General features: G+C 48.0%; 2 protein-coding genes across 5 annotated transcripts in view; one reads left to right on the forward strand and one right to left on the reverse strand.

Moving 5' to 3' along the window:
* The window catches only part of CHST11 (carbohydrate sulfotransferase 11), a 281,187-nt gene that overhangs the window by 119,742 nt on the left and 137,004 nt on the right, over window positions 1–24,441 (reverse strand). The gene's annotated exons all lie outside the window — the stretch shown is intronic.
* Window positions 20,291–20,461, forward strand: LOC103007095 (cytochrome b-c1 complex subunit 10-like). The gene has a single exon (XM_057557418.1). The coding sequence runs from the start codon at window positions 20,291–20,293 to the stop codon at window positions 20,459–20,461; it is 171 nt and encodes a 56-aa protein (XP_057413401.1).

Here is a 24,441-nt window from a genome sequence, read left to right on the forward strand (position 1 = left end):
GCACGCCCAAAGGGTCAAGGACTTTTAGAGGAGCACCTCAAGCTGGCAGAGAGAACACAGAGAACAAACGTACAGAACTGTGCAAAGGGCTAAGACCCGGGATGTTTCTCCGGTTTGGTCTCCACTCTCCAGGCCTCCACTGTCCTCTGGAAAGGAAGGGGTGGCCCGTGATGTTTATTTGAGCCAGAGAGAAACTCAGTCTGGTTAAAGAAGAAGGTGGCAGGATTGGGTGGAGAAGTCAACACTGAGAACACTGAACAGCACAAAAATGAGGATATAGGATGGCCGACGACCTGGATTTGGATACCGACTTCACCAATGCTCTCTTGTACAACCCAAGATCAGTCACCAAGCTCCCTCGACCTCAGTGACTACATCTGTAAAATGGGGGTGATCACGGTTACAATCCATAATAGAACTTCATGTAAAGCTCTTAGCACATAACCCACCGTCAGCATTAGCTATATTATTATTAGTTATTAAATTATATTTGGTCCAGCCCATCCTGCCTGGAATGAAAACCACCACGGGGCCAAATGGGAATGATGCTCGCCCAGGCCGTGTCACGTGTTAGCTTGGGATCTGTTGAACACAGAGGACCTGACCAGCAGCAGTTGCTTCTCCACTAGCGATTACTGAGCCATGACCCCACATCTGCAACCACTGGGCTCCCTACTTCACTTCTCAGATGAAACCCGCACTGATGAACTCTTCCCCGATTAGAAGTGAGAAATGGGATTCATAACACTCAGATAAGGTCTGCGACAGCAGATGTGGCCATAGACGTTTCCTATGGCTATATCAACCCACCAAATGTCTGGAAACGCGGAGCTGTCAACGCAGTCATTTTTTGTCTGGTTCAAAGACATTACCCAGCTGAATTGGATTTGCCAGGTGTTCGTGCCGTTGTTTGCCTCCTGAACTCTCTTCCCAAACCACCCTGTGATGAGATGATTGCTTGTAAGACAACTGGCAATTACAGTCCTTTTAAGAGTCTAGGCATGTATTACAAGATGAGAAGCCTTGGACACGTGCCGCCAGGTGACCAGGTAGCATTTGCGATGGAAGGGGCCTGTAAATGATCATTTAAGAGGAAATATGTACTTTTTATTCCTGAAAAGGTGGAGATTCTGGCCCTCTCCCTTCTTTACACTGTCTTTCACAGGCTTTTGCAACATACAAAGCACAGACATGGTGGGGGGGATCAGGAAAGGCTGTGTTAAGGCCCCTCAATGTGTTACCCTGGGCTCACATCTGGCATCAGGATCACCTAATGAAAGGCTTTTGTGATCAGTGAAATCTACAAGGGGGTGGGGTCAGCTATAGAGACCAGGCAGGATTTCACTTCCACTGCTGCACCAGAGAGAAGGGCCTTCATGCCTTCATGCCTTCATTCACACCCACATACCCTCCTACTCTCCCTCCCAGGGCCAGATCTGTGCACCTACACTTGCCCTGCACTTGCCCAGCCCTGACAGTCAACGCTGCCTGACCTTTTGCAACCCAGAAGCCTTGCTTGCCTCTGTCCAGTCCTGGCCCTGCCCCTTCCCTTACGTTATGAATGACTGCATAATGAACACGCGGTCACATAAACCGCCCCATGAGATAAATGGAGCAAACACATCTTGTTGAGGAAGGCGATGATCCATTTTTCAGTGGAAGTTTCCAGGTGGGCTTTTAGGAGGTTAATGCCTGAAGTGAAGACAGATCAGAAGGAAGCAGCCAGTCGTGGGTTCAAACCAAAGGTGCTGAAATAGACGTTGCCCAACCAACTCTAAAACACACCCCTCGTGACACCTGAATGAGGTGGCCTTGGGGCAAGTAAAGGGTCCGTCACAATCACCCAGCAAATACAGATCTGCCATAAAATTCAGTGACTCCAAGAAGTTGTACAACTACACAGAAGCTAAATAGATATTTCAAAATGGTGCAAGATTTGTGGGGTGCATCACAGAGGACAGACAGAGGAGACCCCCGGGGTTCTGGAAGACCCATGACTGAGCTGACTCCTCTTCCCTTACATTCCCTCTCATGGGCTGTAATCCACTCCTGAGAAGCTAATTCCACATGATGATGTCTGGATTCCAAGGGAAGACACCACCACCTCGGGGAGCCGAGATGATCAAAGGGCAGGCATCAGATCACAAGCCGCCTCGCGCTCCCCGAGATCCTACTGCATGTCTACATGGCCCTTGGCAGGATGAAGACTCTGGTCAAGGCAGACATGGCTCTGTCCTCATGGAGCTCCCAGGCTAGTGGGGAAGACACGTCAATAAACTAACTGCCGAATAATTATTCATCATCACAATCTCAATGAATTTAGAATACACAAGCTCCATGAGGACAGGGGTTTGTGTCTGTTTTGTTCACTGATCTGTCACTAGTGCCTAGAACAGAGCCTGCCACATAGTAGGTATTCAATAAAGATTTGTTGAATGAATGAAGTGCTATAAAAGAAGAGCAAAGGGCACAGTGAGAGCCTATGATGAGGGGACCTAAGCTAGTTGGGGGCACCAGAGAAAGCTTTCCTGAGGAAGCCACGGCAAGTGGATCTGAGACTGCGGAGGATGCCACAGGCAGAGGGAACAGTCAGGTGACAGGAGGCGCTGGAGTGTCAGAAGGGCTAGAAGAAACCTCCTGGGAAATAGGACCCTAAGATGTGGCCTGAGGCTGGCAGGGGCCCCACTGTGCACAGCCACGTTCAAGGATGCTTTTGAAGCCTTGGGGAAAAAAAATAAATCCAAATTAAGACAGCAGAGGAAGAGAGGAAACCGTCAGGCTCTTCCCCTCACTGTTCTCTCCCTCTCCCAGCACCACTAAGTAATTAAAAACCATCTGATTATATATATCCAGAAGAATAATCTGTGCCTTCTTTTAATTGCTTAATAGAAGGCAGTGAAGAAATTGTGAATTACTGCCCCAAATGGGACATTTGCCAGGGAAGAATCATGAGCCGTGATCACTGGATGCTCACATCGGAGCAACTAAATATTTCAAGTATTAGAAAGACAGCACAACATAAAGCAGAAGAAGTCCCCACCTCCGCTTCCTGGCAAAGCCCCGTGGCTTTTATGGCATTTATGCCCTTATTCCCAGTGGGAGAGCTATCATCCGCCTTGCCCGTAGGCATGCTGTGAAAAATGAGGGATGGCCTCAGTCTGACAAAGTCGATGATAAAGAAAAAGAGTTTCCCAGGGCCCCACAGAACCACGGGCATTTCAACACCACCTCCCCTTCCCGCCCTCCCTGGGAGGACCACAGCCAGTGCCTGCATTTCCCGGCTTCGGTGGTGGAGACTCCTTCATTTCAACAATTGCTTCAGTGTTCTGGGAAATTGGTAGGGTGTTTGTGGGCTCCCTGGAGAGGAGCAGGAAAGAGTGGGTGTTGTCTGCAGAGCACCAACCCCAGCCCAGGCTGGGATGCAGCTGAAGGGCAACTCAGGGACCTGGAATCATTTCAAATAAGAGTTCAACAAACTTGGAAGAGGATTTAACACTTTCATCCGAGCAAACTGATGAGTTAGACTTAGGGAACCAAATTGAGTGGACTAGGCAACCAATTACATGGAGTAGTTTCCAGAGGCTTCCCCTCATCTCCCCCAAAATGAATCCCAACAGCTTGTCAATTCCTGAGATTTCACGGTTAGGGAATATTTTCTTTGATGTGAATCTCTAGGACTCATAATGACTAATGGTAATTTCTTGGAAGACCAGACTCCTTCTCATAACTAGTACTTCCTCTCGCCCACTTCAGCTTAGCACTTCCCTTGCACAGAATTCAACTTGAGCTGATTGTAAGCATTTCTCAGGAGCAACTTGGGGGCAGGGATTGGGTCATTTTAAATTCAAACCTTCTGCACTGAGCACACAGACACAGTAGGCCCCTGCTCAATAAACAGAGGTCCTACTTCTACACCGTCGCTCACGCTGTGCCTCCTTTCTGAAGTCACCTCTTATCCCCTCTCCCACACCATCAACCCCAATTCTATCTGTCCAGCATCTGGGGCGCACAGCATGTTTCCAGGGCAGATGAAAGAATCCTGGCCTGGACCCAGGAGCCTTCATGAACTCACAGACAGCATTTTCCTCCCCACATCGCTCACTGCGGGTACCGCCAGGATCGGGCTTCGCCTCATAGTCTGATGTGTGATATAATGATCTGTGCCTTCATCTGTCTTCCCCCGGCTCCTCAAGGGAAGGCTTCGTGCCGTATGCATCTTAGAATCCATCCAGAGCAGAGCACAAGACAAGAATTCATGCGCAAGTGACTTAATAAGCGATGCTCCCAGGAAAGCGGAAGGAACAGGCAGGGCCAGCTACGCAGGTGTGTTACCTGTGACGTCACACAGGGCCTGCCAATCACAAGGGTCTCATGCTGGGTGTAACGTTCTGCTGTCACCATCTTGAGATCTTGATTTTTTTAAATTAATTAATTAATTAATTTTTGGCTGTGTTGGGTCTTCGTTTCTGTACGAGGGCTTTCTCTAGTTGTGGCAAGCGGGGGCCACTCTTCATCGCGGTGCGCGGGCCTCTCACTATCGTGGCCTCTCTTGTTGTGGAGCACAGGCTCCAGACGCGCAGGCTCAGTAGCTGTGGCTCACGGGCCTAGTTGCTCCGCGGCATGTGGGATCTTCCCAGACCAGGGCTCGAACCCGTGTCCCCTGCATTGGCAGGCGGATTCTCAACCACTGCACCACCAGGGAAGCCCCGAGATCTTGATTTTTAATAATATTTTAACAAGGAGCCCTGCAAATTATGTTGCCGGTCCTGGGAGTAGGACAGGGGAGTGAAGAAGCCCAACAAGGATGTAATTTCAGGCTTAATGCCAGTCTTAAACTGGATCCCATGGGGAGCTCAGGAGCATAACTTCACTCATCTGAGTCTGTCCCACCTTGGGACGATGGAGCCGGGCTCAGGGCTGCCCAGGAAGAGGTAAATCCTGGATTCTTCCCTATCTCTGTGCATAGGAAGAAGCAACTCCAGGAGCCCAAATGCAGCCTCAGAAGCAAGTCGCAGGTGCAGCCATTAGAAACAAAGCACGTAGGGACTTCCCTGGTGGTGCAGTGGTTAAGAACCCGCCTGCCAATGCAGGGGACACGGGTTCGAGCCCTGGTCCGGGAAGATCCCACATGCCGTGGAGCAAGTAAGCGCGCAAACCACAACTACTGAGCCTGCGCTCTAGAGCCCGTGAGCCACAACTACTGAGCCCGTGTGCCACAACTACTGAAGCCGGCGTGCCTAGAGCCCATGCTCCGCAGCAAGAGAAGCCACCGCAATGAGAAGCCCGCGCGCCGCAGCAAAGAGTAGACCCCACTTGCCGCAACTAGAGAAAGTCCACGCGCAGCAACGAAGACCCAACACAGCCAAAAATAAATAAATTAATTAATTAAAAAAAAAAAAAAAAGAAAGAAACAAAGCACGTAGAAGTTGCAGGATGGGTGCCTGGAAACCATAAGGGGATGCGAGGGGGTCTGGGCAGAGTGCCAGAGGTGTCCACCACCACCGTCAATAGTACTTGAGTTGAATTATCAGATGTAAAGTACACAATCTAAAGAGAGTGAATGACTTGCCCTGGGTGACCCAACTGAGAGGGATTTCAGTGAAGTGACTTCCTTCCAAAGACAGAAGCTGCGTCATCTTCCTCTCCCTGCCCGCCGCTATGCATAAATATGCCACCGTGAACTTGCTTCATTGACTCACCTCGCTGCGTCTGCCCACATTTGGTTAACAGCATCCCAGACGGAGCAACAAATCAATTCTTAACGCTCCCCAGCAAAACGCAGGCATCACGGAGCAGGTTTCCGCAGCAGCCTCCCTCCAGCCCCATCTCACGATACCGGTTCACGTGGTGGTAGGTCTCACCAGGGTGACGAGGAACCCTTATTTTTAAACTGAACCAACTGGGATCCTGTTTCAGGAGAAAGCCTTCCTTTAGGTCAAACCTAAATTTGGGGGTGCAGCTGCTTACAAAAGTAGCCCAAATATCCAGTTATGTTCATCTATTCACATTCGGGGTGTCAGCCTTGATTAAATTCCCGATGTAGGGACTTCCCTGGTGGTCCAGTGGTTAAGACTTCGCCTTCCAATGCAGGAGGTGCGTGTTCGATCCCTGGTCGGGGAGCTAAAATCCCATATGCCTCACAGCCAAAAAAAGAAAAAAACCAAAACATAAAACAGAAGCAATATTGTAACAAATTCAATAAAGACTTTAAAAAAAATTTTTTTTTTTTAATTCCTGATGTAAGGGATTTTAAGCTTTCTGGAGAGGTAACATTGCTCTTTGTCTTGAGAAGAGATGCTTTAATGAAAGGAACTAAAATGGTGGGCACGTGCACCCACTTATATCCAATTTGCTTTAGTAATTTGATATAGCTTTCCATCTGCTTCACCCGTGTTCGCCCCGTGGCATGGAAGCTGTCAGCTTTCCTTTTAGCATGGCCTATTTACCAAGCTCATTGACAGTCTCCAGTCTCTTCTTTCCCCTTCGGCCTGGCTTCTCAGGTTTCATTTTCCAGCCAGTTGGTGGGTTGGATTTTTAACCTTGGATCCCACTGGCTTGGTTGAGGATTATCGTCATCTTTATGGTTGTAATGGCTAACATTTACTGAATACTCACCACCTGCCAGGAATCGTTTTAAGCGTTTAACATAAATTAACTCATTTAATCTTCATAACAAGCCCTATGAAGTGGGTGCTACTATTATTCCTACTTTATAGATGATGCAACAGTGGCACAGAGAGGTTAAGCAACCTACTCAAGGCCACACAGCTAGATTAATAGTCAGAGTTCTAAGATGGTCCCTGTGATTTCTGGCTCCCTGATATAGATGCCCTGTATAATCCTCTCCCCTTGAGCGCAGAAAGGACCTGGGAATATGATATCACTTCCATGATTACGTTACATTATAAGGCAAAAGGATTTTGCAGATGTTAAGGTCCTTAATCAGTTGACTGTGTGTTAATCTAAAAGGAAGTGATGCTGGATGGGCCTGACCTTATCGGGCCCCATCCTCTTTGAGCATTCTAAAGAGGGCTTAGACTTTCTCTAAACTCAGAGAGACTCTCCTGCTGGCCTAGAAAAACCAAGCGGCTGTGATTTCTACAGCTAAAAGAAAACGAATTCTGCCAAAAACCATGAGAGCTTGGAAGGGGACCTGACCCTCACATGGACTGTAGCCCTGGCCGACACCTGGATTGCAGCCTGGTGAGACCCTGAGCAGAGCATCCAGCCGAGCCTGCCCAGACTCCTGTACCGTGGAAGCTGGGATAATAAATGTGTGTTGCTGTAAAATGCTAACTTTGTGGTAATTTGTTACACAGCAATAGAAAAATATAGCTAGTAAGAGGCAAGGCTGGGATACAAACCCAGACAGCCTGAGTCTAGAGTTCTCATTTTAACCACTTCTCTATCGGCCATTCTAGATCTGGGATCTGGGATGGATGGAAAAGGAGTTACTGTATAGACTGACCAGAAGACCCAGCTCTTTTGAAGATTGGGGCACCCCATTCTCACCCCATCTACCCAGTAGCCACCATGTTTCAGGAACTACATTAGCCATAAAGCAGGCACAGAGGCAGCCAGCATGGACCTTAGCATCCAATGGGGAAGACGGCACTTAAGTAACAAAAATAAAATAAAATAATTACAATAGGTAAAGGGCTTAAAAGGAGAAGTAAAGGAGCTAAGGGAACATGTAACAGGTCCTAGGGCTGAGCAGGAGTTAACCAAGTAGAGGTGAGGAGAGGAGAAAGCTTTCTAGGCAGTGGGAACAGCATGTGCAAAGGCCCAGTGGCAGGAAAAAGCAAGTACAACAGAGGAACTGAATCAGGTTCTGTAATGATGGGAAGGGAAAGAGGGGCTCAAGATGAGACTGAAGAGGGAGGGAGAAGCCAGCTCAACTGAAACGGTGCTGCTCATTATAGCTGGTGCTGATCCTCTTCCATCAGAGGAACTCAACACATTACCCTTGATAACAAACTCATTTCACCGAGCACCGGTGGCCCAAAGTCAAATTACTGCTTTCTGAGAAGGAAACCAGAAATGCTTCCAAATTCAGCAAGCTTTGAGAGGCCCATACTGTGACCCTGGCAGCTGAAAACAGAAATCTTTTGCCCTTTGTCTTTTCCTGAATGCAAAAAACTGAACCCAAAGAGACAGTCTAGGCTCGTGTGGTCAGTTGGCTCCGTGAGGTGAGGGGCCACCTGTCAGCGCTTGTCAACTGAAGATAAGGCCCCCTAAAGGAAACACAGGAGAAATGGGACATTTGGACATTTGGGATTAAGCAAGAGAACTGCTGTCTCCTGTCTCCTGACCTCACACTTAATGTCGGGGCCCTGACACACATTGCTCCCGGGCCTCTGAGTCACCGTATGGGAGCAGCGTGTGTCCTGGGACTCGTTAAGAGCCTTGGCAGGTGGAGACAGAGCACTAGGCCAGGAGGCAGTGAGAGGGTACGAGATGGCCAGGGTTAACTTCTCATTGCTGTCACTTGCCAGCTGTGTGACCTAAGGCGAGTTCTTAACCTCTCTGGGCCTTGTCATCATCATCTGTCAAACCGAGTTTCTACATTACAGGGTTGTCATGATTCAAATAATGTGTGCAAAGCACCAGAACAGTGCCTGGTACACAGAGTGAGTGTGCAAGAAATGTTAACGACAACTACTACTGCTGCTATTACCACCACCGCCGCCGCTATATCACCATCACCATCACCATCACCCTCATCATCCTACCAAGTACAGAACTGGCCTTACGAATAAGGGAATAACCCTTCGTCTTCCACAATCTCCAAAATGGAGTTAAAGATGCATTAAATACCCAAGAAGGAGAGATTTAGAAGCCCCCCCAAATACCGGGAGTGCTCCACTCTTGTTGACCATGGCTGTGCAGAGAATTCCTCAAGTCCCAAGGCTAAGGAACACATTGTAATTTTGTCCACCTCACCGGTACTCTGAACCTGGGCTCACTAAATCATCTGTTGATTGCTGTCTGGTGCCCTAATTGGTCTGACTCCAGGGAGAGGACGTGCTGATGTGCTGGTGAGAACATTCCAGGCCTTGTGGCAGTTACAGTTTGATTTAAATTAATAAATAGGCATCTCATTTATTTGTTTAAATCCCATGGAAAAACAGCCCATTCCCTGGGGAATCTCCACAGAAATTCTGCCTTTACATCCACAAACGTATTTCGACCATTCTTTGGGGGGCTGCCCAGACCAGAGACGGCAATAAAGGAAAACATAAAGCATTTGTATATGCTTCCCAAATGTACAGAACCCTTTCACGTGCATTATTTCATTTGCTCTGCCCCAATCCTATAAAGTATTACACTTCTCGTTTCTCAGGGGTTCGGTGAATGCTGCTTTTAAGGTTAACATGAATAGACAAAAGTTCTGGCCTTTTAAAAAGAAGTTGTTAGTGACATAATTGTAAGAGGGAGTGTTGGTTAGAATGAATTGTACAGAAGCTTTTATGAGGTTTTTAAAAAGCTTTTTCTTATTAAATAACTATAAAACCTCACCAAATAGCTCAAACTAACTTGGGAGAAGGCCAGTCATAATTAGTGGAAAACTTGAAATGCAGAATATTTTTTTAAATGTACTTTTAATATGTGAAGTCCATATAGTAAAAGGAACCCATAGTGGTAAAGCGCCTGTGTCTTTCACAAACAAACAAGACTCCGTGAATTAGGCTGGGGTCCTAAAGGAAGGGAAAGAGTCCCACTGTGTGAGCTTGGAGGAGCCAGGTCTGCCTGCTGGGCCTCAATTCCTTCATCTGAAAAGAAAAAGCCACCAAGGGAAAGGACTGGATCACCTCCAGGTACCTCCCAGCTCTACACGACTCGTCTTTTCTAATTATGTTCACACAATTAATTTGCTTCACGAATTCCTACTTCATGGTGAACTTGGAGGAAATGTAACATATTCTAAATGAGCAGGGTTCAAATTAATGAGCTTTCACTGTCTTCCAGGCATATTTGGAGATGAAAACGAAAATAGAAAAAGAAATGAGATCTAGTTAGTGCTCTAACACAGAATAGTGGGTTCACAAGGTCGATTTCCTCTCCCAGGGCACATGTTTTACAGAAGCCTTAGAGAGAGAGTTCAGGTATTTCGCTTTTTTTTAAGGAAAAAAAAGCATGAGTGAGTTGCCCATTTTTCTAACAGTGGGGAGTAAAAGGATGACTGCTGGGGTCTTTGAAGAGCACGAGACAGACACCCCCATGTGGAAGGACATAGGCTGTGGGAAAACCACCCAATTTTGCAGAACACTGGGACATTTCCAATTCCTCTTCCCAGGAAAAGATTATTCCAGTGTAGCTGCTTAGTGACAGGGTTAGGCAAAAGCAAGGTTTGATTCTTTACTGAGTGTTATAGAACTGTGCCCTCCCCAAATTCATATGTTGAAGCCCTAACTCCCCCCACCCAGTGTGACTATAATTGGAGACAAGGCTTTTAAGGAGATAATTAAGTTTAAATGAGGTCATATGGGTGGGGCCCTAATCCAACAGGATTGGTGCCCTTAGAAGAAGAGGAAGAGACCCCAGAGATCTCTCTGAGAAGAGGCCACATGAGGACATAGCATGTAGGCGGCTGTCTGCATGGCAGGAAGAGAGATCTCACCAGACATCAACCTTGCCTGCACCTTAACCTTGGACTTCCAGAACTGAGAAATAAATGTCTGTTGTTTAAGCCACCCAGTCTGTGGCATCTTGTTATGGCTGTCCAAGCAGACTAATACACATGCGGAAACATAATAACAGTACCAACCAAAACTGAGTGCCTGCTACTGTCAGGCATTGTGCTGCAGGTTCAGATGCATTCTCCCATTTAATTCTCCCACCAGTCATACAATGGTAGGTACTATTATCATTTCATTTCATATGAAGTATTGGTTTATAAATTTGTTCATTCATTCCTTCCCTCCTTCATTCACTTATTTGACAATCATGTGGCCAGCACCAGTCATTCATTCATTCAATAAACATGTCCCAAGCACACTTGAAACTTTCTACAGAGCAAACCGCTTTGATTCCCAGAAGGCCTATTAAGGGCACCAAATGCATGGTCCACGTGGCCCGAGTGTGACCCTGAGACCACACACACTGAGTCTTGAGTGATCAACGTGCCTCTTCACATCCCTGTCTTCTTTGCTGCAACAGCCATTTAATACCTATTGTTTCGAACCATCTCCCTTCTTTTTCTTCTCCTGCCAATTATGCGCTGACCGCTTTTCAAACCTCAAAATTGAGGTTTGCACATAATCGCTCTGACAATTCCCGTAGTATTGGGGCCAAAACTGAGGGCATCTTAATGAGATGCATAATTGCTCAGCACAATGCATTTATTCACCAACCGTCCTGTAATTCAGCTCGGCAATTCACTTCCCGCCCATCTTCCCCTGATAATGCCTCCAGGTTTCCCTTCTCCAGCCTGAGACATTGAGCCCGAGCATTGTGTTTCTCCCGAGCCCCCATTCATCACGAGCCCCCATTCATCACGGTCATTTTGCTCATTTGCAATTTCCAGAATGGAGATCAATTGGGGCTAAAATGAAAGCATTGTTTCTTGAGAAATATCTCATGGCAGGAAAGGGAAGCTTTGAGAGGCTGGTGCTCCTCTCATATCCCAAAAGAAGATGAATGTAATTGAAATCAAATAGCCCTTTCCTGATTTCATCATGCATTTGCAGACAGGAGAGCTGGTCGGCCAACACCCAACATTTTCTACCAAGTGCACATGCATGCTTCATCCACCACAGGTGGCCTGGACCACGACTGTACATCAGCAACAAAATACTAATAACCAAATTAGGCTCAGCCCTCTACAGTTTACAAACGCTCTCGTCCGCTCACCATTCTCTTGAAAGAATCACCACTGTGATTCCTATTTTTAGAGGTGAAGGATCTGAGTCCTGGGAGTCTTCATGACTTGCTCCAGAACGCCCTTGTACGGTGGGAAGGCTGGGACTTGAACTTGGGATTTCTGGCTCTCAGCATTGTCTAAAGCAGCGGTCGCCCGTGGACCAAATCCAGCCGTGTCCATTCATTTACATATTGTCAACAGCTGCGTTCAGACTACAAGGGCAGAGTTGAGTCACTGCAAGAGACCTAAAATTCTGACTGTCTGGAAAACGTTCGTGGACCTCTGGTCTAGAGCTTAAAGCACCAACTTAGTTTAGCACTTTGGAATGTTCAAGCAGAACGGGATGGTTTGGGATGCTTTTGGCTTGTAGTATGTGGGCAATCGTGGAGCGTGGGCACTGAAATATGTAGTCGGCTGACTCTGGCTATGGTTGGGTAGCTGGTGCTGCGGCCGTTGAGACACAATCACACACCCTACTATGTGCCTGGCATCACTCTAAGCATTTTATGGCTTTATGATCACTTAGACCTCACAACAAACCTATGAGGTATGTACTATGATTATCCCTACACTGACGGATAGGAAACTGAAGCACAGAGAGGTCAAGTAACTTGCCTAAGGTCACCCAGCTTGTGACTGGCAGGACTGTCTGCTCTTAACCAGCATGATCTGCTCCCCTCTCTGGGCTAGATGTTCAAGTTTAGCCTCATCTCAGTCGTGTATTAAGAGCTTGCCTTTGGAGCTTCCTTCTCTTGGCATCTACAACACGGGAGATGATACCTACCCTGCCGACCATCAAAGAATTGTGAGTTTCAGTGAAGCTAGCCCCTGTGAAGGTACTTAGAGAACACGGGAAGTATTATATAACTGTGAAGGAAAATCGTGACAAATACAACACAAACTCCCAATATGTATTCAGTTCTTCTTCTTTTTTTTTTAATATATTGACTAAACACTGTGGTAGTAACTCCCACCTATGGGAACCCATCAACACAAATGTGCTCTGATGTGAATTTCAGGTGGTATGTATGGTCATAAAAGAGACGCTTACAAACGTAAGGATCTGGGCTCTACCTGCTTGGCCTGTCGCTGAAGGGCCATGAGCCACGATGAGCCAGTGCCTTGGCCAATCAGGGTTGCTGGTTCACAACTTAGATTTACTGGGTATTTTCATGGTACCTCACTTTATGCTCAAAACAATCTCTGAAGAAGGCAGCATCACAGCACCTTCATCATCACTACTGCCACTTTTCACACTCACACTACTGCTGCTAGATTCTGCTCTCCTGACATCAGCATCTCCCAGGCTTCCCTCGGACCCTGGACATAGGTGGGAGCTTGTTAGTTTCCTGTTGCTGCTGTAACAATCACCACAAAACCAGTGGCTTAAGACAACACCAATGTATTCTCTTACAGTTCTGGAGGTCATAGGTCCTAGAGTTAAGGTGTTGACAGTTTTTTCCAGAGGCTCTAAGGGAGAATCCATTCTCGTGCCTTTCCCAGCTTCTGGAGGCCACATGCATTCCTTGGCTCGGAGCCCCATCCTCACAGCACCTGGACCTCTGCTTCTATCAGCATCCCATCTCCATCTGCCACTCTGTCTCTGATCCTCTTACCACCCTTGTGATTACCCTGGACTCACCCAGCTAATCTAGGATAATTTTCCCATCCGAAAATCCTTCACTTAACCACACCAGCAAAGTCCCTTCTGCCCTGTAAGGTAACACAGCCACAGGTTCCAGGGATTGGGATGTGGACGTCTTTTGTGGGGCCATTCTGCCTACCACAGTTTAGGAAGCGAGTGACTACAGACCTTGGGTTTTAAATAACCCTGGGTCAAGGGCAAGGGCAAGGACAGTACCAGAGAGGAAGACAGATGTCTGCTCTGGTTCACGTAAGTGGGTGTAGCAGCTCCTGCTGCGCACTTCACCTCTGAGTCAGGCTTGGCTTTTATTCCCCAAATGGATCCTTTCCCTAGGCCTTGAGTAAGGTGCCCCCAAACTGGTGGCTGTGGTCTGTGGGGTTCCCCAGGATCCTACTGCATAAAGCTTGAGATCAGAAGCACCACCACCTCCCAAGGTTTGCAGTGGGTTTGGACATTGCTATTTCGCAAGTTCAATTGGAACAACGGGCAACCGATAAAGATAAGCAGGGGTTCTTAGGCTCAGGAAAGACTGTACCTTGTGCATTAATCAGATAACAAATGGCAGCAATTGCCAGGGGCTGTTTTTGGCCAGGCTTTATCTCAACAAGATACTTATCATTCCTTCCCCTCGGATTGAGTTATGCCCTAAAATCCTGGGGAAGGAGACTCAATTATCAATTGCAATTGACCCTCCTTCTCCTGCCTCCTAGTTTTTATTTCAAAGCGTTCTAGGCCTGAATCCCAATAATTTTTTTCTTTTTAGCAAAAAAGAAAATCACTGTGTTATATGCTGTTCTCCGATAAGACAACAATGAACAAACCAACCCACAGAAGAAGCTCATTTTGCCACTTGCTCAAGAAAAACGACACTTTACTCTGAGTGAAAAACAAAAACAGTAATAATAATACATTAAAAAAAAAAGAATTTCAGTTCCTCTCGATGCTCCTCATTAAGAAAGGGGTTGGTAAATTATTTCTTTTGTACTGATCACTCAGGATCTCAGTCCTGAAAAGAGCCATGAATCAGCCCAAGAAGGTTAAAGGCATGGTGGAAGAGCAGGCTATTGATTAACAAGAGGTCTGGGTTACGTGTGGATTTCTATTTCTCATTCAACCCCTTTCCCTCATGACCGTGAATAATTGGGTATCAGCCGCCTCTGAACTCCTGTAGTATCTGCCAATTCCTTTCAAAAGTCACATTTCTTTTCAGGCACCAGCTCGTCTATCCTGTAAAATGAGGGAAAACCTACTGAGAGCCAAGGCCCAGAGGCTAAACTGAGATTAACCATCCTATGAATGAGAGAGACCCAACGTAGCACGTGGGAGAAAGCGGGGGTACCATTTGTGAGCCAGTCTATGTGGTGACAAAATACGTTTGAGGGACAGGTCCCAAGACAGCCTTCTCATTTCTAAATGTCATGCTAGCATGCAACTTCCCTACCAAATGAGATGAAATTTTCAAATGGCTCCACCAGTCCTAGAATGAAGGTTCTTTGGGAATGATGATTACAGAATTACAAAGCTGCTGTGCTGAGGGGATGGCTGGGCTAACTTGTGAGCTGAGGGACTGGCTTCCTCTGATTCAAATTTGTTCCTCTGAAAGATTACACGTGTCCCTTGTTAACGGACTTCCAGGCTGCTCTTGAAAAGTCGAACCCAGAATGTTCCATCTGCAAAAACCACTGGCTTAGTGTGAGTCTACCTACTTCTTTACTCTTAGTGATCAAGGGGTTTGGGGATGAGTTAACCCTTGCCTATAATTCCCTCTGCCAACTACTGCCATGGTCTGTGCCAGGCTGTGGAACCAACTGACACAACAGAAGCCCAGTGGATCTACCAATCAGTGTGGCCAACCCCTCCCCAAATGGGCAGCCCCCACCCTGGCCTTACCAAGCTGACTGTTTGCTTTCACTGGCTCTGTGCTTCCTGTTAATTAGTAAAGAGACCTGGAATCATCCTGATTCCTATTTGAACACTGATTCTTGGTCAGGGCTCTGGCAAGAGGACGGCAAGAGGATGGCAAGAGGCCGCCAAACAGTGTCTCCATTGGGCTCATAACACAGACCCGGGGGGATGAACGCAACAGGCCACTCCTGACAAGAATGAATGGAGGGCTTCCCTGGTGGCGCAGTGGTTAAGAATCCGCCTGCCAATGCAGGGGACACGGGTTCGAGCCCTGGTCCGGGAAGATCCCACATGCCGCGGAGCAACTAAGCCAGTGCGCCACAACTACTGAGCCTGCACTCTAGAGCCCGCGAGCCACAACTACTGAGCCTGCATGCCACAACTACTGAAGCCCGCGCGCCTAGAGCCCGTGCTCCACAACAAGAGAAGCCACCGCAACGAGAAGCCCGTGCACCGCAACGAAGAGTAGCCCCCGCTCGCCGCAACTAGAGAAAGCCCATGCACAGCAACGAAGACTCAACTCAGCCAAAGATAAATAAATAAATAAAATAAATTTATTAAAAAAAAAAAAAGAATGAATGGAGGAGACAATTACAGATGGTCACTGTGCCTAGGCAGGGAAGAACTCAAAGAAGCAATCTTCCAACTCTTAAACCCTCAGAAGCACTTCCTGTAACTTGCCTATTTCGGGTACCATCTCTGGCCTGAGCAATCTTGCTCCTGGTTTAAAGATGCTCTGTCTGACTCATGAGGGGTGAGTGAGTTTCTGAGAGAGACTGAGAAGCCAGGAGAGAAGTGGCCAGCACAGGAGGCCCCATCATCCTTGCTCCCCTTCACCGCATCCTGCCCGCTGGGACAGAAGGGGCCCCAGGACCAAGCAGCATCCTTCACCCAGGTGTGCCTGGAGCGCCGTGGTCACCACCTACCAAAGGCAGGCAGGAGCCAGCCCATTTACAAGTTCTCACGGGGAGCAGGGGGTTCCATCACTACTTTAAGGACCAATGAATTGAGAATCAAACGCGTTCGGGTCACCCATGTAGTCAACGAATCTCTACGCCAGCTGAGCTGGTGGAGGTGGCCTGGTCCCAAGAACAACAGGCTGAATTGTGGCTCTGCAACTCCTTGACCGGATCGGATGACCCTGCACGTGTTACTTTAAAAGCCAATAAGGCCTCTCTGTGCCTCAGTTTCCCCATCTGTAAAATGGGGACTGCTGCATTTGAAAAGCAACAACAGGTTGCTTGAATGTGAGGAACTATAAATATCACTGGGCAAGAGAAGCTTCTCTTAAAAGTCAGTTACTAGAACCCGAACTGTGATTACAATTTTTTTTGAAAAGAACAGTGGAAAGTTTTAAATATGCAAATGTAAAGGTAAAAAAAGAATATTTACTAACATACTTGTCTCTGTGCCTCCAGCTACTGTTCTAGGCACTTGACACAAATCAACTCATTAAATCTTCATAACAAGCCAAAGAGGTAGGGACTGCTGTTCTCCCCATTTTACAGATAAAGAAACTGAGGTACCCTGAGATTAGGTAAATGACCCAAGGTTACTCTGCCAGCAAGTATGGATTTGAACCCAGGAAGCCTGATTCCAAGAACCCCAGTTTTAACTGCTATACTATGTGGCCTCTTCAGCTAAAATTAAATAAATTATTTTCCACTCTGAGATACTTCACCAAGATCACACTGCTAGTAAGCAGAAAGAGGCAGAAATTTAAACTTAGGACTTTGGGCTCTGAATTCCATTCTCTTCCCGTTAAACTCCATTGCTTGAGATCTGCTGCGCCTGGCATTTAGAGGCAGTGGGGGGGTGGTGGAATTGGGGTTGGGGGAGGGGAGAGGGTGACACCTCAAAATGTCATTTGGAGGTAAAGGCTGAAGTGGGGTAGGGGAGCACAGAGGGTCTACCTTGGGTGCCTCCTTCCTGTTTCCTGACAACGTGAGGTCAGGAACAGCCCAAACCGTGAGGAGAACAAACTCAGACTGCGGCCACCCAAGGGAGCTCAGCTCCTCACCCAGCAAATCCCCTTCACCCCAGGAACTCAGCACCCAGAAAGGACGAGGCCTTTTAAAGGCATCACAGTGGCCTTCGCTTCCAGGGTCCCCATTCAAAGTCACGTTTTCTTCTCCAAGTTGAGCCAGTTATGAACATTCAGCGCATCCAGGGGACCCGAGAGGCTGCCATCCATCTAGCCCACCACGGGACTCCAGCTCCCTGCCCCCGACAAGCACCCCGTGCAGCATAAACACAGCATGTGTTTTCTAAGTTTCCAGAAAGCAATAGCGTGCCAGGCTCCACGAAAGGTAGGGACCTCTTCTTGGCCTCTGTCTCTGAAATCCATGCAGACTCTGTACCCCCTGTCCTTGGTCATCTAATACATGGACAGCTGCTTCTAGGAGCCCCCAGGGAGTGGACTCTTCTCTCAGGAGCCCTCTCCAGTTAACACTGCTGCAGACCACCTGGGACCCTGTTAAAATGCAGGTTTCCATTCAGCAGGCTGGGGTGGGAGCCAAGGCATTTCTAACAAGCTCCTAAGTGATGCCATGGCTGCTGGTCTCCGGACCTGTCTTTGAGTAGGAAAAAGCCAGAGCAAGTGGTTCTCAAACTGGGCTGCACACTGGAATCAACTGGGAGCTTTTAAAAAAGTACCGACACCCCCAGAAATTCTGATTTAGTGGGTTGAATGTGTGGATGTTTTAAATTTGCTTCTGAAGTGCAGCCAAAACAGAGACCCTCTGCTCTAGAAGATGGAGTTCCCTTTTAACAGGTAGAAGATGAGCCAGCTACGTGGAGCCCTGCCTTCCAAGTGATCTGAACTTCAGCTTGCTCACGTGTCCCCAGGATCATTTCCTCCTTTCTGGCTTTTGTGCCTGAATAACAATAACAGCGAACAGCGAACACCTCTGTCAGCCTCATTCTGTGGATTCAAATTCAATCCTCACAAGCGCCCTATGAGGTAGATGCTAGTATGTATTATCCTCATTTTACAGGTGAAAAACCTGAGGCACAGAGAAGGTAAGCAGCTTCCCCAAGTCACAGCTGGCAGGCGGTGGCTCTGGGGTTCCAGCTGGTTCTAAGGCCCGTGCTCTTAACCACGGCTAGGGAGGGCCTCAGACATGCCCCTTTCTCTCAGAACTTTTCCCCAAATACTGGGACAGGATGTGAGGCCTGGATCCAAGCAAGCAGTGAGCTGGCCGAGCTCTCCATAGCCAAGCCCTGCACTGGCGAGACGCCATTACAGCCGTGGGCGTATCTGTGGACATCCCGTAGGGCGTGGGCTGGAGATGGAACAGGCGGGCAGAGCAGTTTCTCCAAGAGTCCAAATGACTGCCAGAACTGTATGCTGGCCATTTCGTGGCTTTCAACCCCTGACAGAAGACAAAGGGGAGGAAACATTGCAACAGGCCATTGTAGGCAGCAGCGGAGTCGGCCTGGGCGTCCCACCCCTGTGGCCTGTTCCAGCTTCCTTCCAGAGCAGCTCTGCACCTGCCAAGGCTGGAGCAGGGCCAACCTGGCGGTGTCCTCTGGCGTGGTCATGTAGACTATCAGCTGGAGACACTGGAGCTGCAGACCTTTCTAGAAGTCAGGAGCTACGGTCAAACCGGTTTTCACGCATCCCTGGGCTGCCGGTCCTCACCAGAGGGGCATGGATGGGGTGCCCGCCCAGGAGGGACGGTGCTCCAGTCCCTTGAGAGTCAGGACATCCTCTCCCCTTAGCTGGTGTTTATGCAGGGGAGGGCAGGACCAGATGGTCCTCTGTGTGTCACCTCCCCTGTGTCTTTGCTCAATCGGGGTGACAAAGGCTACACAAACACAGGAGCACATACTCCCACGTGCACATGCCTCGTCTAACTTCCTGGTCCATCTACGCTCCTCCAGCATCGAGTACCAAACTCAAATAGAACTTTGTTTTGTGATGGTCAGTTTACTGGCCTGAGTTGCCCACTACAGTATGAACTAATAGAGGGTAAGGACTTCCTTGTCTTAAGTGCCCCAGCATCCAGCACAGCGCCATACACACAGCAGGTGTCACTGGTTGCACTGCACCACCCCTCCCCTGCCCAATCCATATGTTGAAAACCTAGCCCCGGTACCTCAGAAGGTGACCTTATCTGGAAAGAGGGTCACTATATATGTAATTAGTTAAGATGAACTCCTATTACAGCAGGTGGGTCCTGATCCACTACGTTTGGAGTCCTTATAAAAGAGAGATTTGGACACAGACACACACACACACAGGGAGAACGTCATATGAAAACAAAGGCAGAGACTGGGGTGATACTTCTACGAACAAGGAAAGCCGAAGATCAGCAGTGACCTGCCAGAAGCTAGATAAGGGGCATGTAACAGATTCTTCCTCGGGCTCCCAGAAGGAACCAACCCTGCCAGCACCTTGATCTCGGACCCGCAGCTTCCAGAAATGGGAAATGATACATTTTCGTGGTTTAAGCCGCCTAGTTTGTGGTCCTTTGTTAACGGCAGCCATAGGAAATGAATACGGTAGGTATATAATAAGGGAGGGAAGGAAAGATGGCATCCAGGAATTTCAGTTCCATTTCATTCAATGCATTTTTACTGGGTTCCTACTTGTGCCACCTGCTCTGGAAGAAGGAGGGAAGGAGGGAGGAGGGGAGGGAAGGAGGAAACAGGGCTGAATGTGGGCTGTGTACTGAGGAAGGGCGAGGTCTGGATTCAGCAGTCCCCTCCCTGACCCTCCCCCCATTCCTTCTGAGTCCGGGACTCACTTTCTCCAGTTCTTTCAAGCATCCCGTTCCCTGTGCCTGTTCTCTCCACGCTCCCCACACTGTCACACGCCCGTCTCAAGACAGAATCTTATGAAACCGAAGCTGAGCAGTTAGGACAGCGCCGTGATGCTGAGCAACTTCCTGGGCCGTCGCTACCGCGAGCTGGCTGGAAACTGGACACCCACGGTGGGCGTGTGGGGCGCCATGGGCCCCGTGGGACTGGTGTGGGCCACCGGCTGGCGGCTAATTCTGGACTGGGTGCCCTACAACAGTGGCAAGTTTAAGAAGGACAATTAATTAAACCGACGCCCCTCAGACCCCTCTGGAATCTGGTGGTGCTGCCTACTTCCATCCACATCCGAAACAGCCCACGCTCTTGGGATGGACCTCGAGGAAATACACAGTTAGACCTTCTATGCTTGTGAAAACAGCTTCGGTGTGTGAATGCACACAGCATTAAACCTCTCTCTGAAAAACTAACAAACAAAACCTAAGTTGAGGTGTAAATGACCAGCATCTATCTAAGTGTCAGCCCTTCCATGGTCCTTGCACTTGGACTTTTGGAAGGATGTTTTCTAGGAGAAACATCAGGCCTCAGCCTGGAGTGGAGACGTCCTCTTCAGACCAAGGACCTACTGGGCCCCAGCAAGCCTCCCGCCTTGATGGTTGGCTGCCTCGGCGTCTCTGGGGGCATGAAGCCCTGGTCGCCTCCTCAGCATGATCTCCACACACCGGGCTTGCTCAAGGCCCAGGGACAGGCGATTCGCTCAGTGCCAAGCACCTACTGAGCTCCTTTTCTGTGGCTGGCAGGAATAGCCACAGGGGACCAAGATGAATGACGCAGCCCTTGCCCTCAAGAGGCTCAAAGCCTAGTGAGATCATTTCAAACACATAAGATAAGTGTCACGAACAAGGGAAACATGGGCATGGGGGTGAGGATAGACTTGCACTGTCCAGTATGACTGTCACCAGCCACGTGTGGCCATTAAGCATGTGACACATGGCCAGCCCAAAGTGAGATGTGCTATGTCAAATACACAGGACTTCAAAGACTCAGTACAAAAACAAGAGTGTAAAATATCTTAATATTTTTATTGATTACACGTAGCAAAGATCATACTTTGGTTATACTGGGTTAAATAAAGTATATTATTAAAATGAATTTCACCTGGTTTTTGTTCTACTTTTTTAAATGTGGCTGCTGGAAAATTTCAAATAGCATATACAAGTCACATTACATTGTGAGTAGGCAGCACCATTCTAGAAGGACATTTAACCTGAGTTTGAGGGGGGCGGGGGGGGAATCAGGGGGAGCTTCCTGGAGGAGTTTTCATCTGAGCTAATATGAATTTAAAAAAACAGCATCGACTGAGCAGCTTGCCACATGCCTGGAACTTGCTATATATATTCTAATTTAATCCTTAATAACTGAACAGTTAGTATTTTATTCCTACTTTATAAACAAGGTCTCAAGGGTTTTAAAAGGTTCAGCTGTTGGCCCCAGAGTTCACAGTAATTTGTGGTGGAGGCAGGGTAGAAACCCTGCTCCCCACCAGACCTGCAGGTCAAGAGGGAGGCCGGATGGGGGGAAGCTGACGCCCACCCCACCCCATCCCCCGACCCCGTCTCTCCTACAGAGAATTTGAGAGCAAGCCAGGGCTTTGTCTCAGCTCTATCCATTCCAACAAGGTTAAAATCCAGTTGGCTGAGAAGCTCCCTGAGTTGTATAATTTACAGAAAAATCAAATTATGTAGAGACCTCTTATAATTGAGGGTAATTTAGGAAATAACTTTCCAAAAATGGCAGATTTTACAGCTGTGTTACCATTTGGAAATTGCTGAGGTTGTTTTGTCACTTGAGTGCCCTCCTCTCATTGAAATATGCCAGATTATATCCACACAGCCTGACACAGAAAAACCCCATTAGAGCACCGAGCTATCCAGCTTTGAATATACTGGGTCAAATTAGGCTTCCAGAAACAGAAAAACTGCCTATAAAAACAGCCTGAATGAAATGTGGACCTCGCATTAACACGGCCCAGAGATGGTCTTATTTAACAACTATTAATGAGGCACTTAGCTACGTGCTGTGGGTATGACAGACACAACCACAGGAGACCTTTAAAACTTAACAGCTGAATCTGCCCATTTTCCAGGATGTGGGTTGAGTGTACACATACACACACACACACACACACACACACACACACACAGAGGCACTCATGGCCTTAAAAATCAGCACAGCAAGCTTCCCTATAACTGAGTCTACCAGACACATAACATAAATCAAAATTTTTAGGTAGTGCTCATGATGAATAGCTAGTAGCTTCCAGGCAAGAGGAAATCATCTATCTTATTATTATTCAACAAAATAATCTTATTATTATTATTTCAAGTGCACACCTGCCAAATGTCTGAGCCTGCAGGACAGGGACCAAGCATGGTCCCAGACCCCCTAAGAGAAGTCCCAGGTGACCTAACTCAACCCAGATCACTGACGGCTACTGACTATCACCAACTCTGCCCTGGGCACCACCCTAGGTGCTTTTCATACACGATTTTAAATCTCACAAACCTGCAAGACTGGTATCATGCTCCTATTTTACAGATAAGGAAATCGAGGCTTGGAGAGGTTAAGTAATTGCCCCACATCATACACCTGGGCTGGGATCCCGCCCTTCCTTCCAGCATCCAATCATCTCTTCCAACCCGAATTGCGTCGGACTCTAGATTCGCCATCTGTCCAGGCTTGATTGGAAATCCGACCAGGGCACCCTCCCTGATTCAAGAATAATGAAGCCACTGGCCACAGTGGAAAAGGCGGCCCATTGTCCCCGGGTTTTGCAATGGGCTCTGCTCATCTATTGTAATTTGCAATTAATAATGAAGCATTCTCCCAAGTGCTGTATGTAAGATCAAGTTGATGTAATATTTCATCTTTGCCAGCCAGCTGCCATTCTGCTAGGCTGACAGTAAGTAATATCTTTGCATAAGGAACTGGTCCACAACTAAATCAATTAATCCCTCTTCGGCTGGTAGACAGCTGTTGGGTCAATGCAAGATAATTAGAGGGACTCGTCATTTACCAGGTGGTTGGTAATGAAGGGATTAATTGACCAGAGTTGGGGGCTGTACAATGTCTGCTCTCTCTTGCCTTCCCCAGTGGACACGGCCATTCAGCATTGTTCTTCCTGAACGATTCTCAAGGCAGAGAGCCCTTTCTCCCTTTCATGCTTATTTGTCAGACTGAAGCTGATCTTTCAGAAGCGCCCGCCTGATGTCTGGCTTGGAACAAGTCTAGGTTCTCCTTATTATGGGATCAAGAGCTAAGTGGCTCAAGTTTCGTTTACACAGGGCTCCACCCAATATTCTGCCCTAGGGCTCCGCTTTTTGGGTTTGTTCACAGAACGAGTCTCCAACACTCAGGGCACTGACGCAACAACCTTCCGTCCCATGCAGCACAGGAAGGAACATGGTCTCCGTGTCCTGGTGGATGAGGCTGAGTGCAAATGATTCACACGGGCCTTCATACAGAAAGACAGTAGAAAAGATAGAGAGTAACCTCGATGCACATGCTGTGAGTTGCTTTTCATGTTATGGGTTATGCAAGAATCAAAGAATCGAAGATTTTAAAACTGGAGGCGCCCTTACAGAACCTCCAACCCACTGCTTCTGAGCTCTGGTTGCCCATCAGAATCCGCTAGGGAACTCTGAAAAATACTGACACCCCAGCCCTATCCCAGACCAACAAATAAAATCAGAATTTCTGGGGGTCTGGGCACTGGTCATTTTTTCAAAGCTCCTGAGTGCAGGAGGTGTTGAGAAGCACGGGTCCAGTCCAACCCCTTCATGTTACAGATGAGGAGGCTGCGGCCAGGAGGGGCCAGACCTCCTTAGAGAAGCCCCGGAGTTAACAAGTGGCCAAGTGAGAAGCAACAGCTGGTTTGTAAGGTGCACATCATCTCCAGGGGGCTTCTTGGGACCACCAACCTGCCGGTGGCTGAAGACTAAACCCTCCAGAAGGGCGAATGAGCCTTATCCAGCTGGTACCAACCTGCCTTGCCTGCCTTCTCTCCAATCAGCTTCCAACATGCTCTTTCACGCCAGCTACAAACCCCCCACCATTCTCTGAACGTGCCATGGACCATCGCACCTGTGCACCTCACTCCTGCTGTTCCTCTGCTCTGGAAGGCTGTTCCCTCTTCTCTGTCCGGTGAAGTATGATGTGTCCTCAGAGGCCTGGCTCAAATGCCACCTCCTCTAGAAAGCCTCGCACT

The sequence above is a fragment of the Balaenoptera acutorostrata genome, chromosome 11 (genome assembly GCF_949987535.1).
Source record: "Balaenoptera acutorostrata chromosome 11, mBalAcu1.1, whole genome shotgun sequence".
NCBI lineage: Eukaryota > Metazoa > Chordata > Mammalia > Artiodactyla > Balaenopteridae > Balaenoptera > Balaenoptera acutorostrata.

Excerpts from the sequence above, each read along its gene's own strand:
- LOC103007095 (XM_057557418.1), top strand. The coding sequence starts at position 20,291 with ATGCTGAGCAACTTCCTGGGCCGTCGCTACCGCGAGCTGGCTGGAAAC.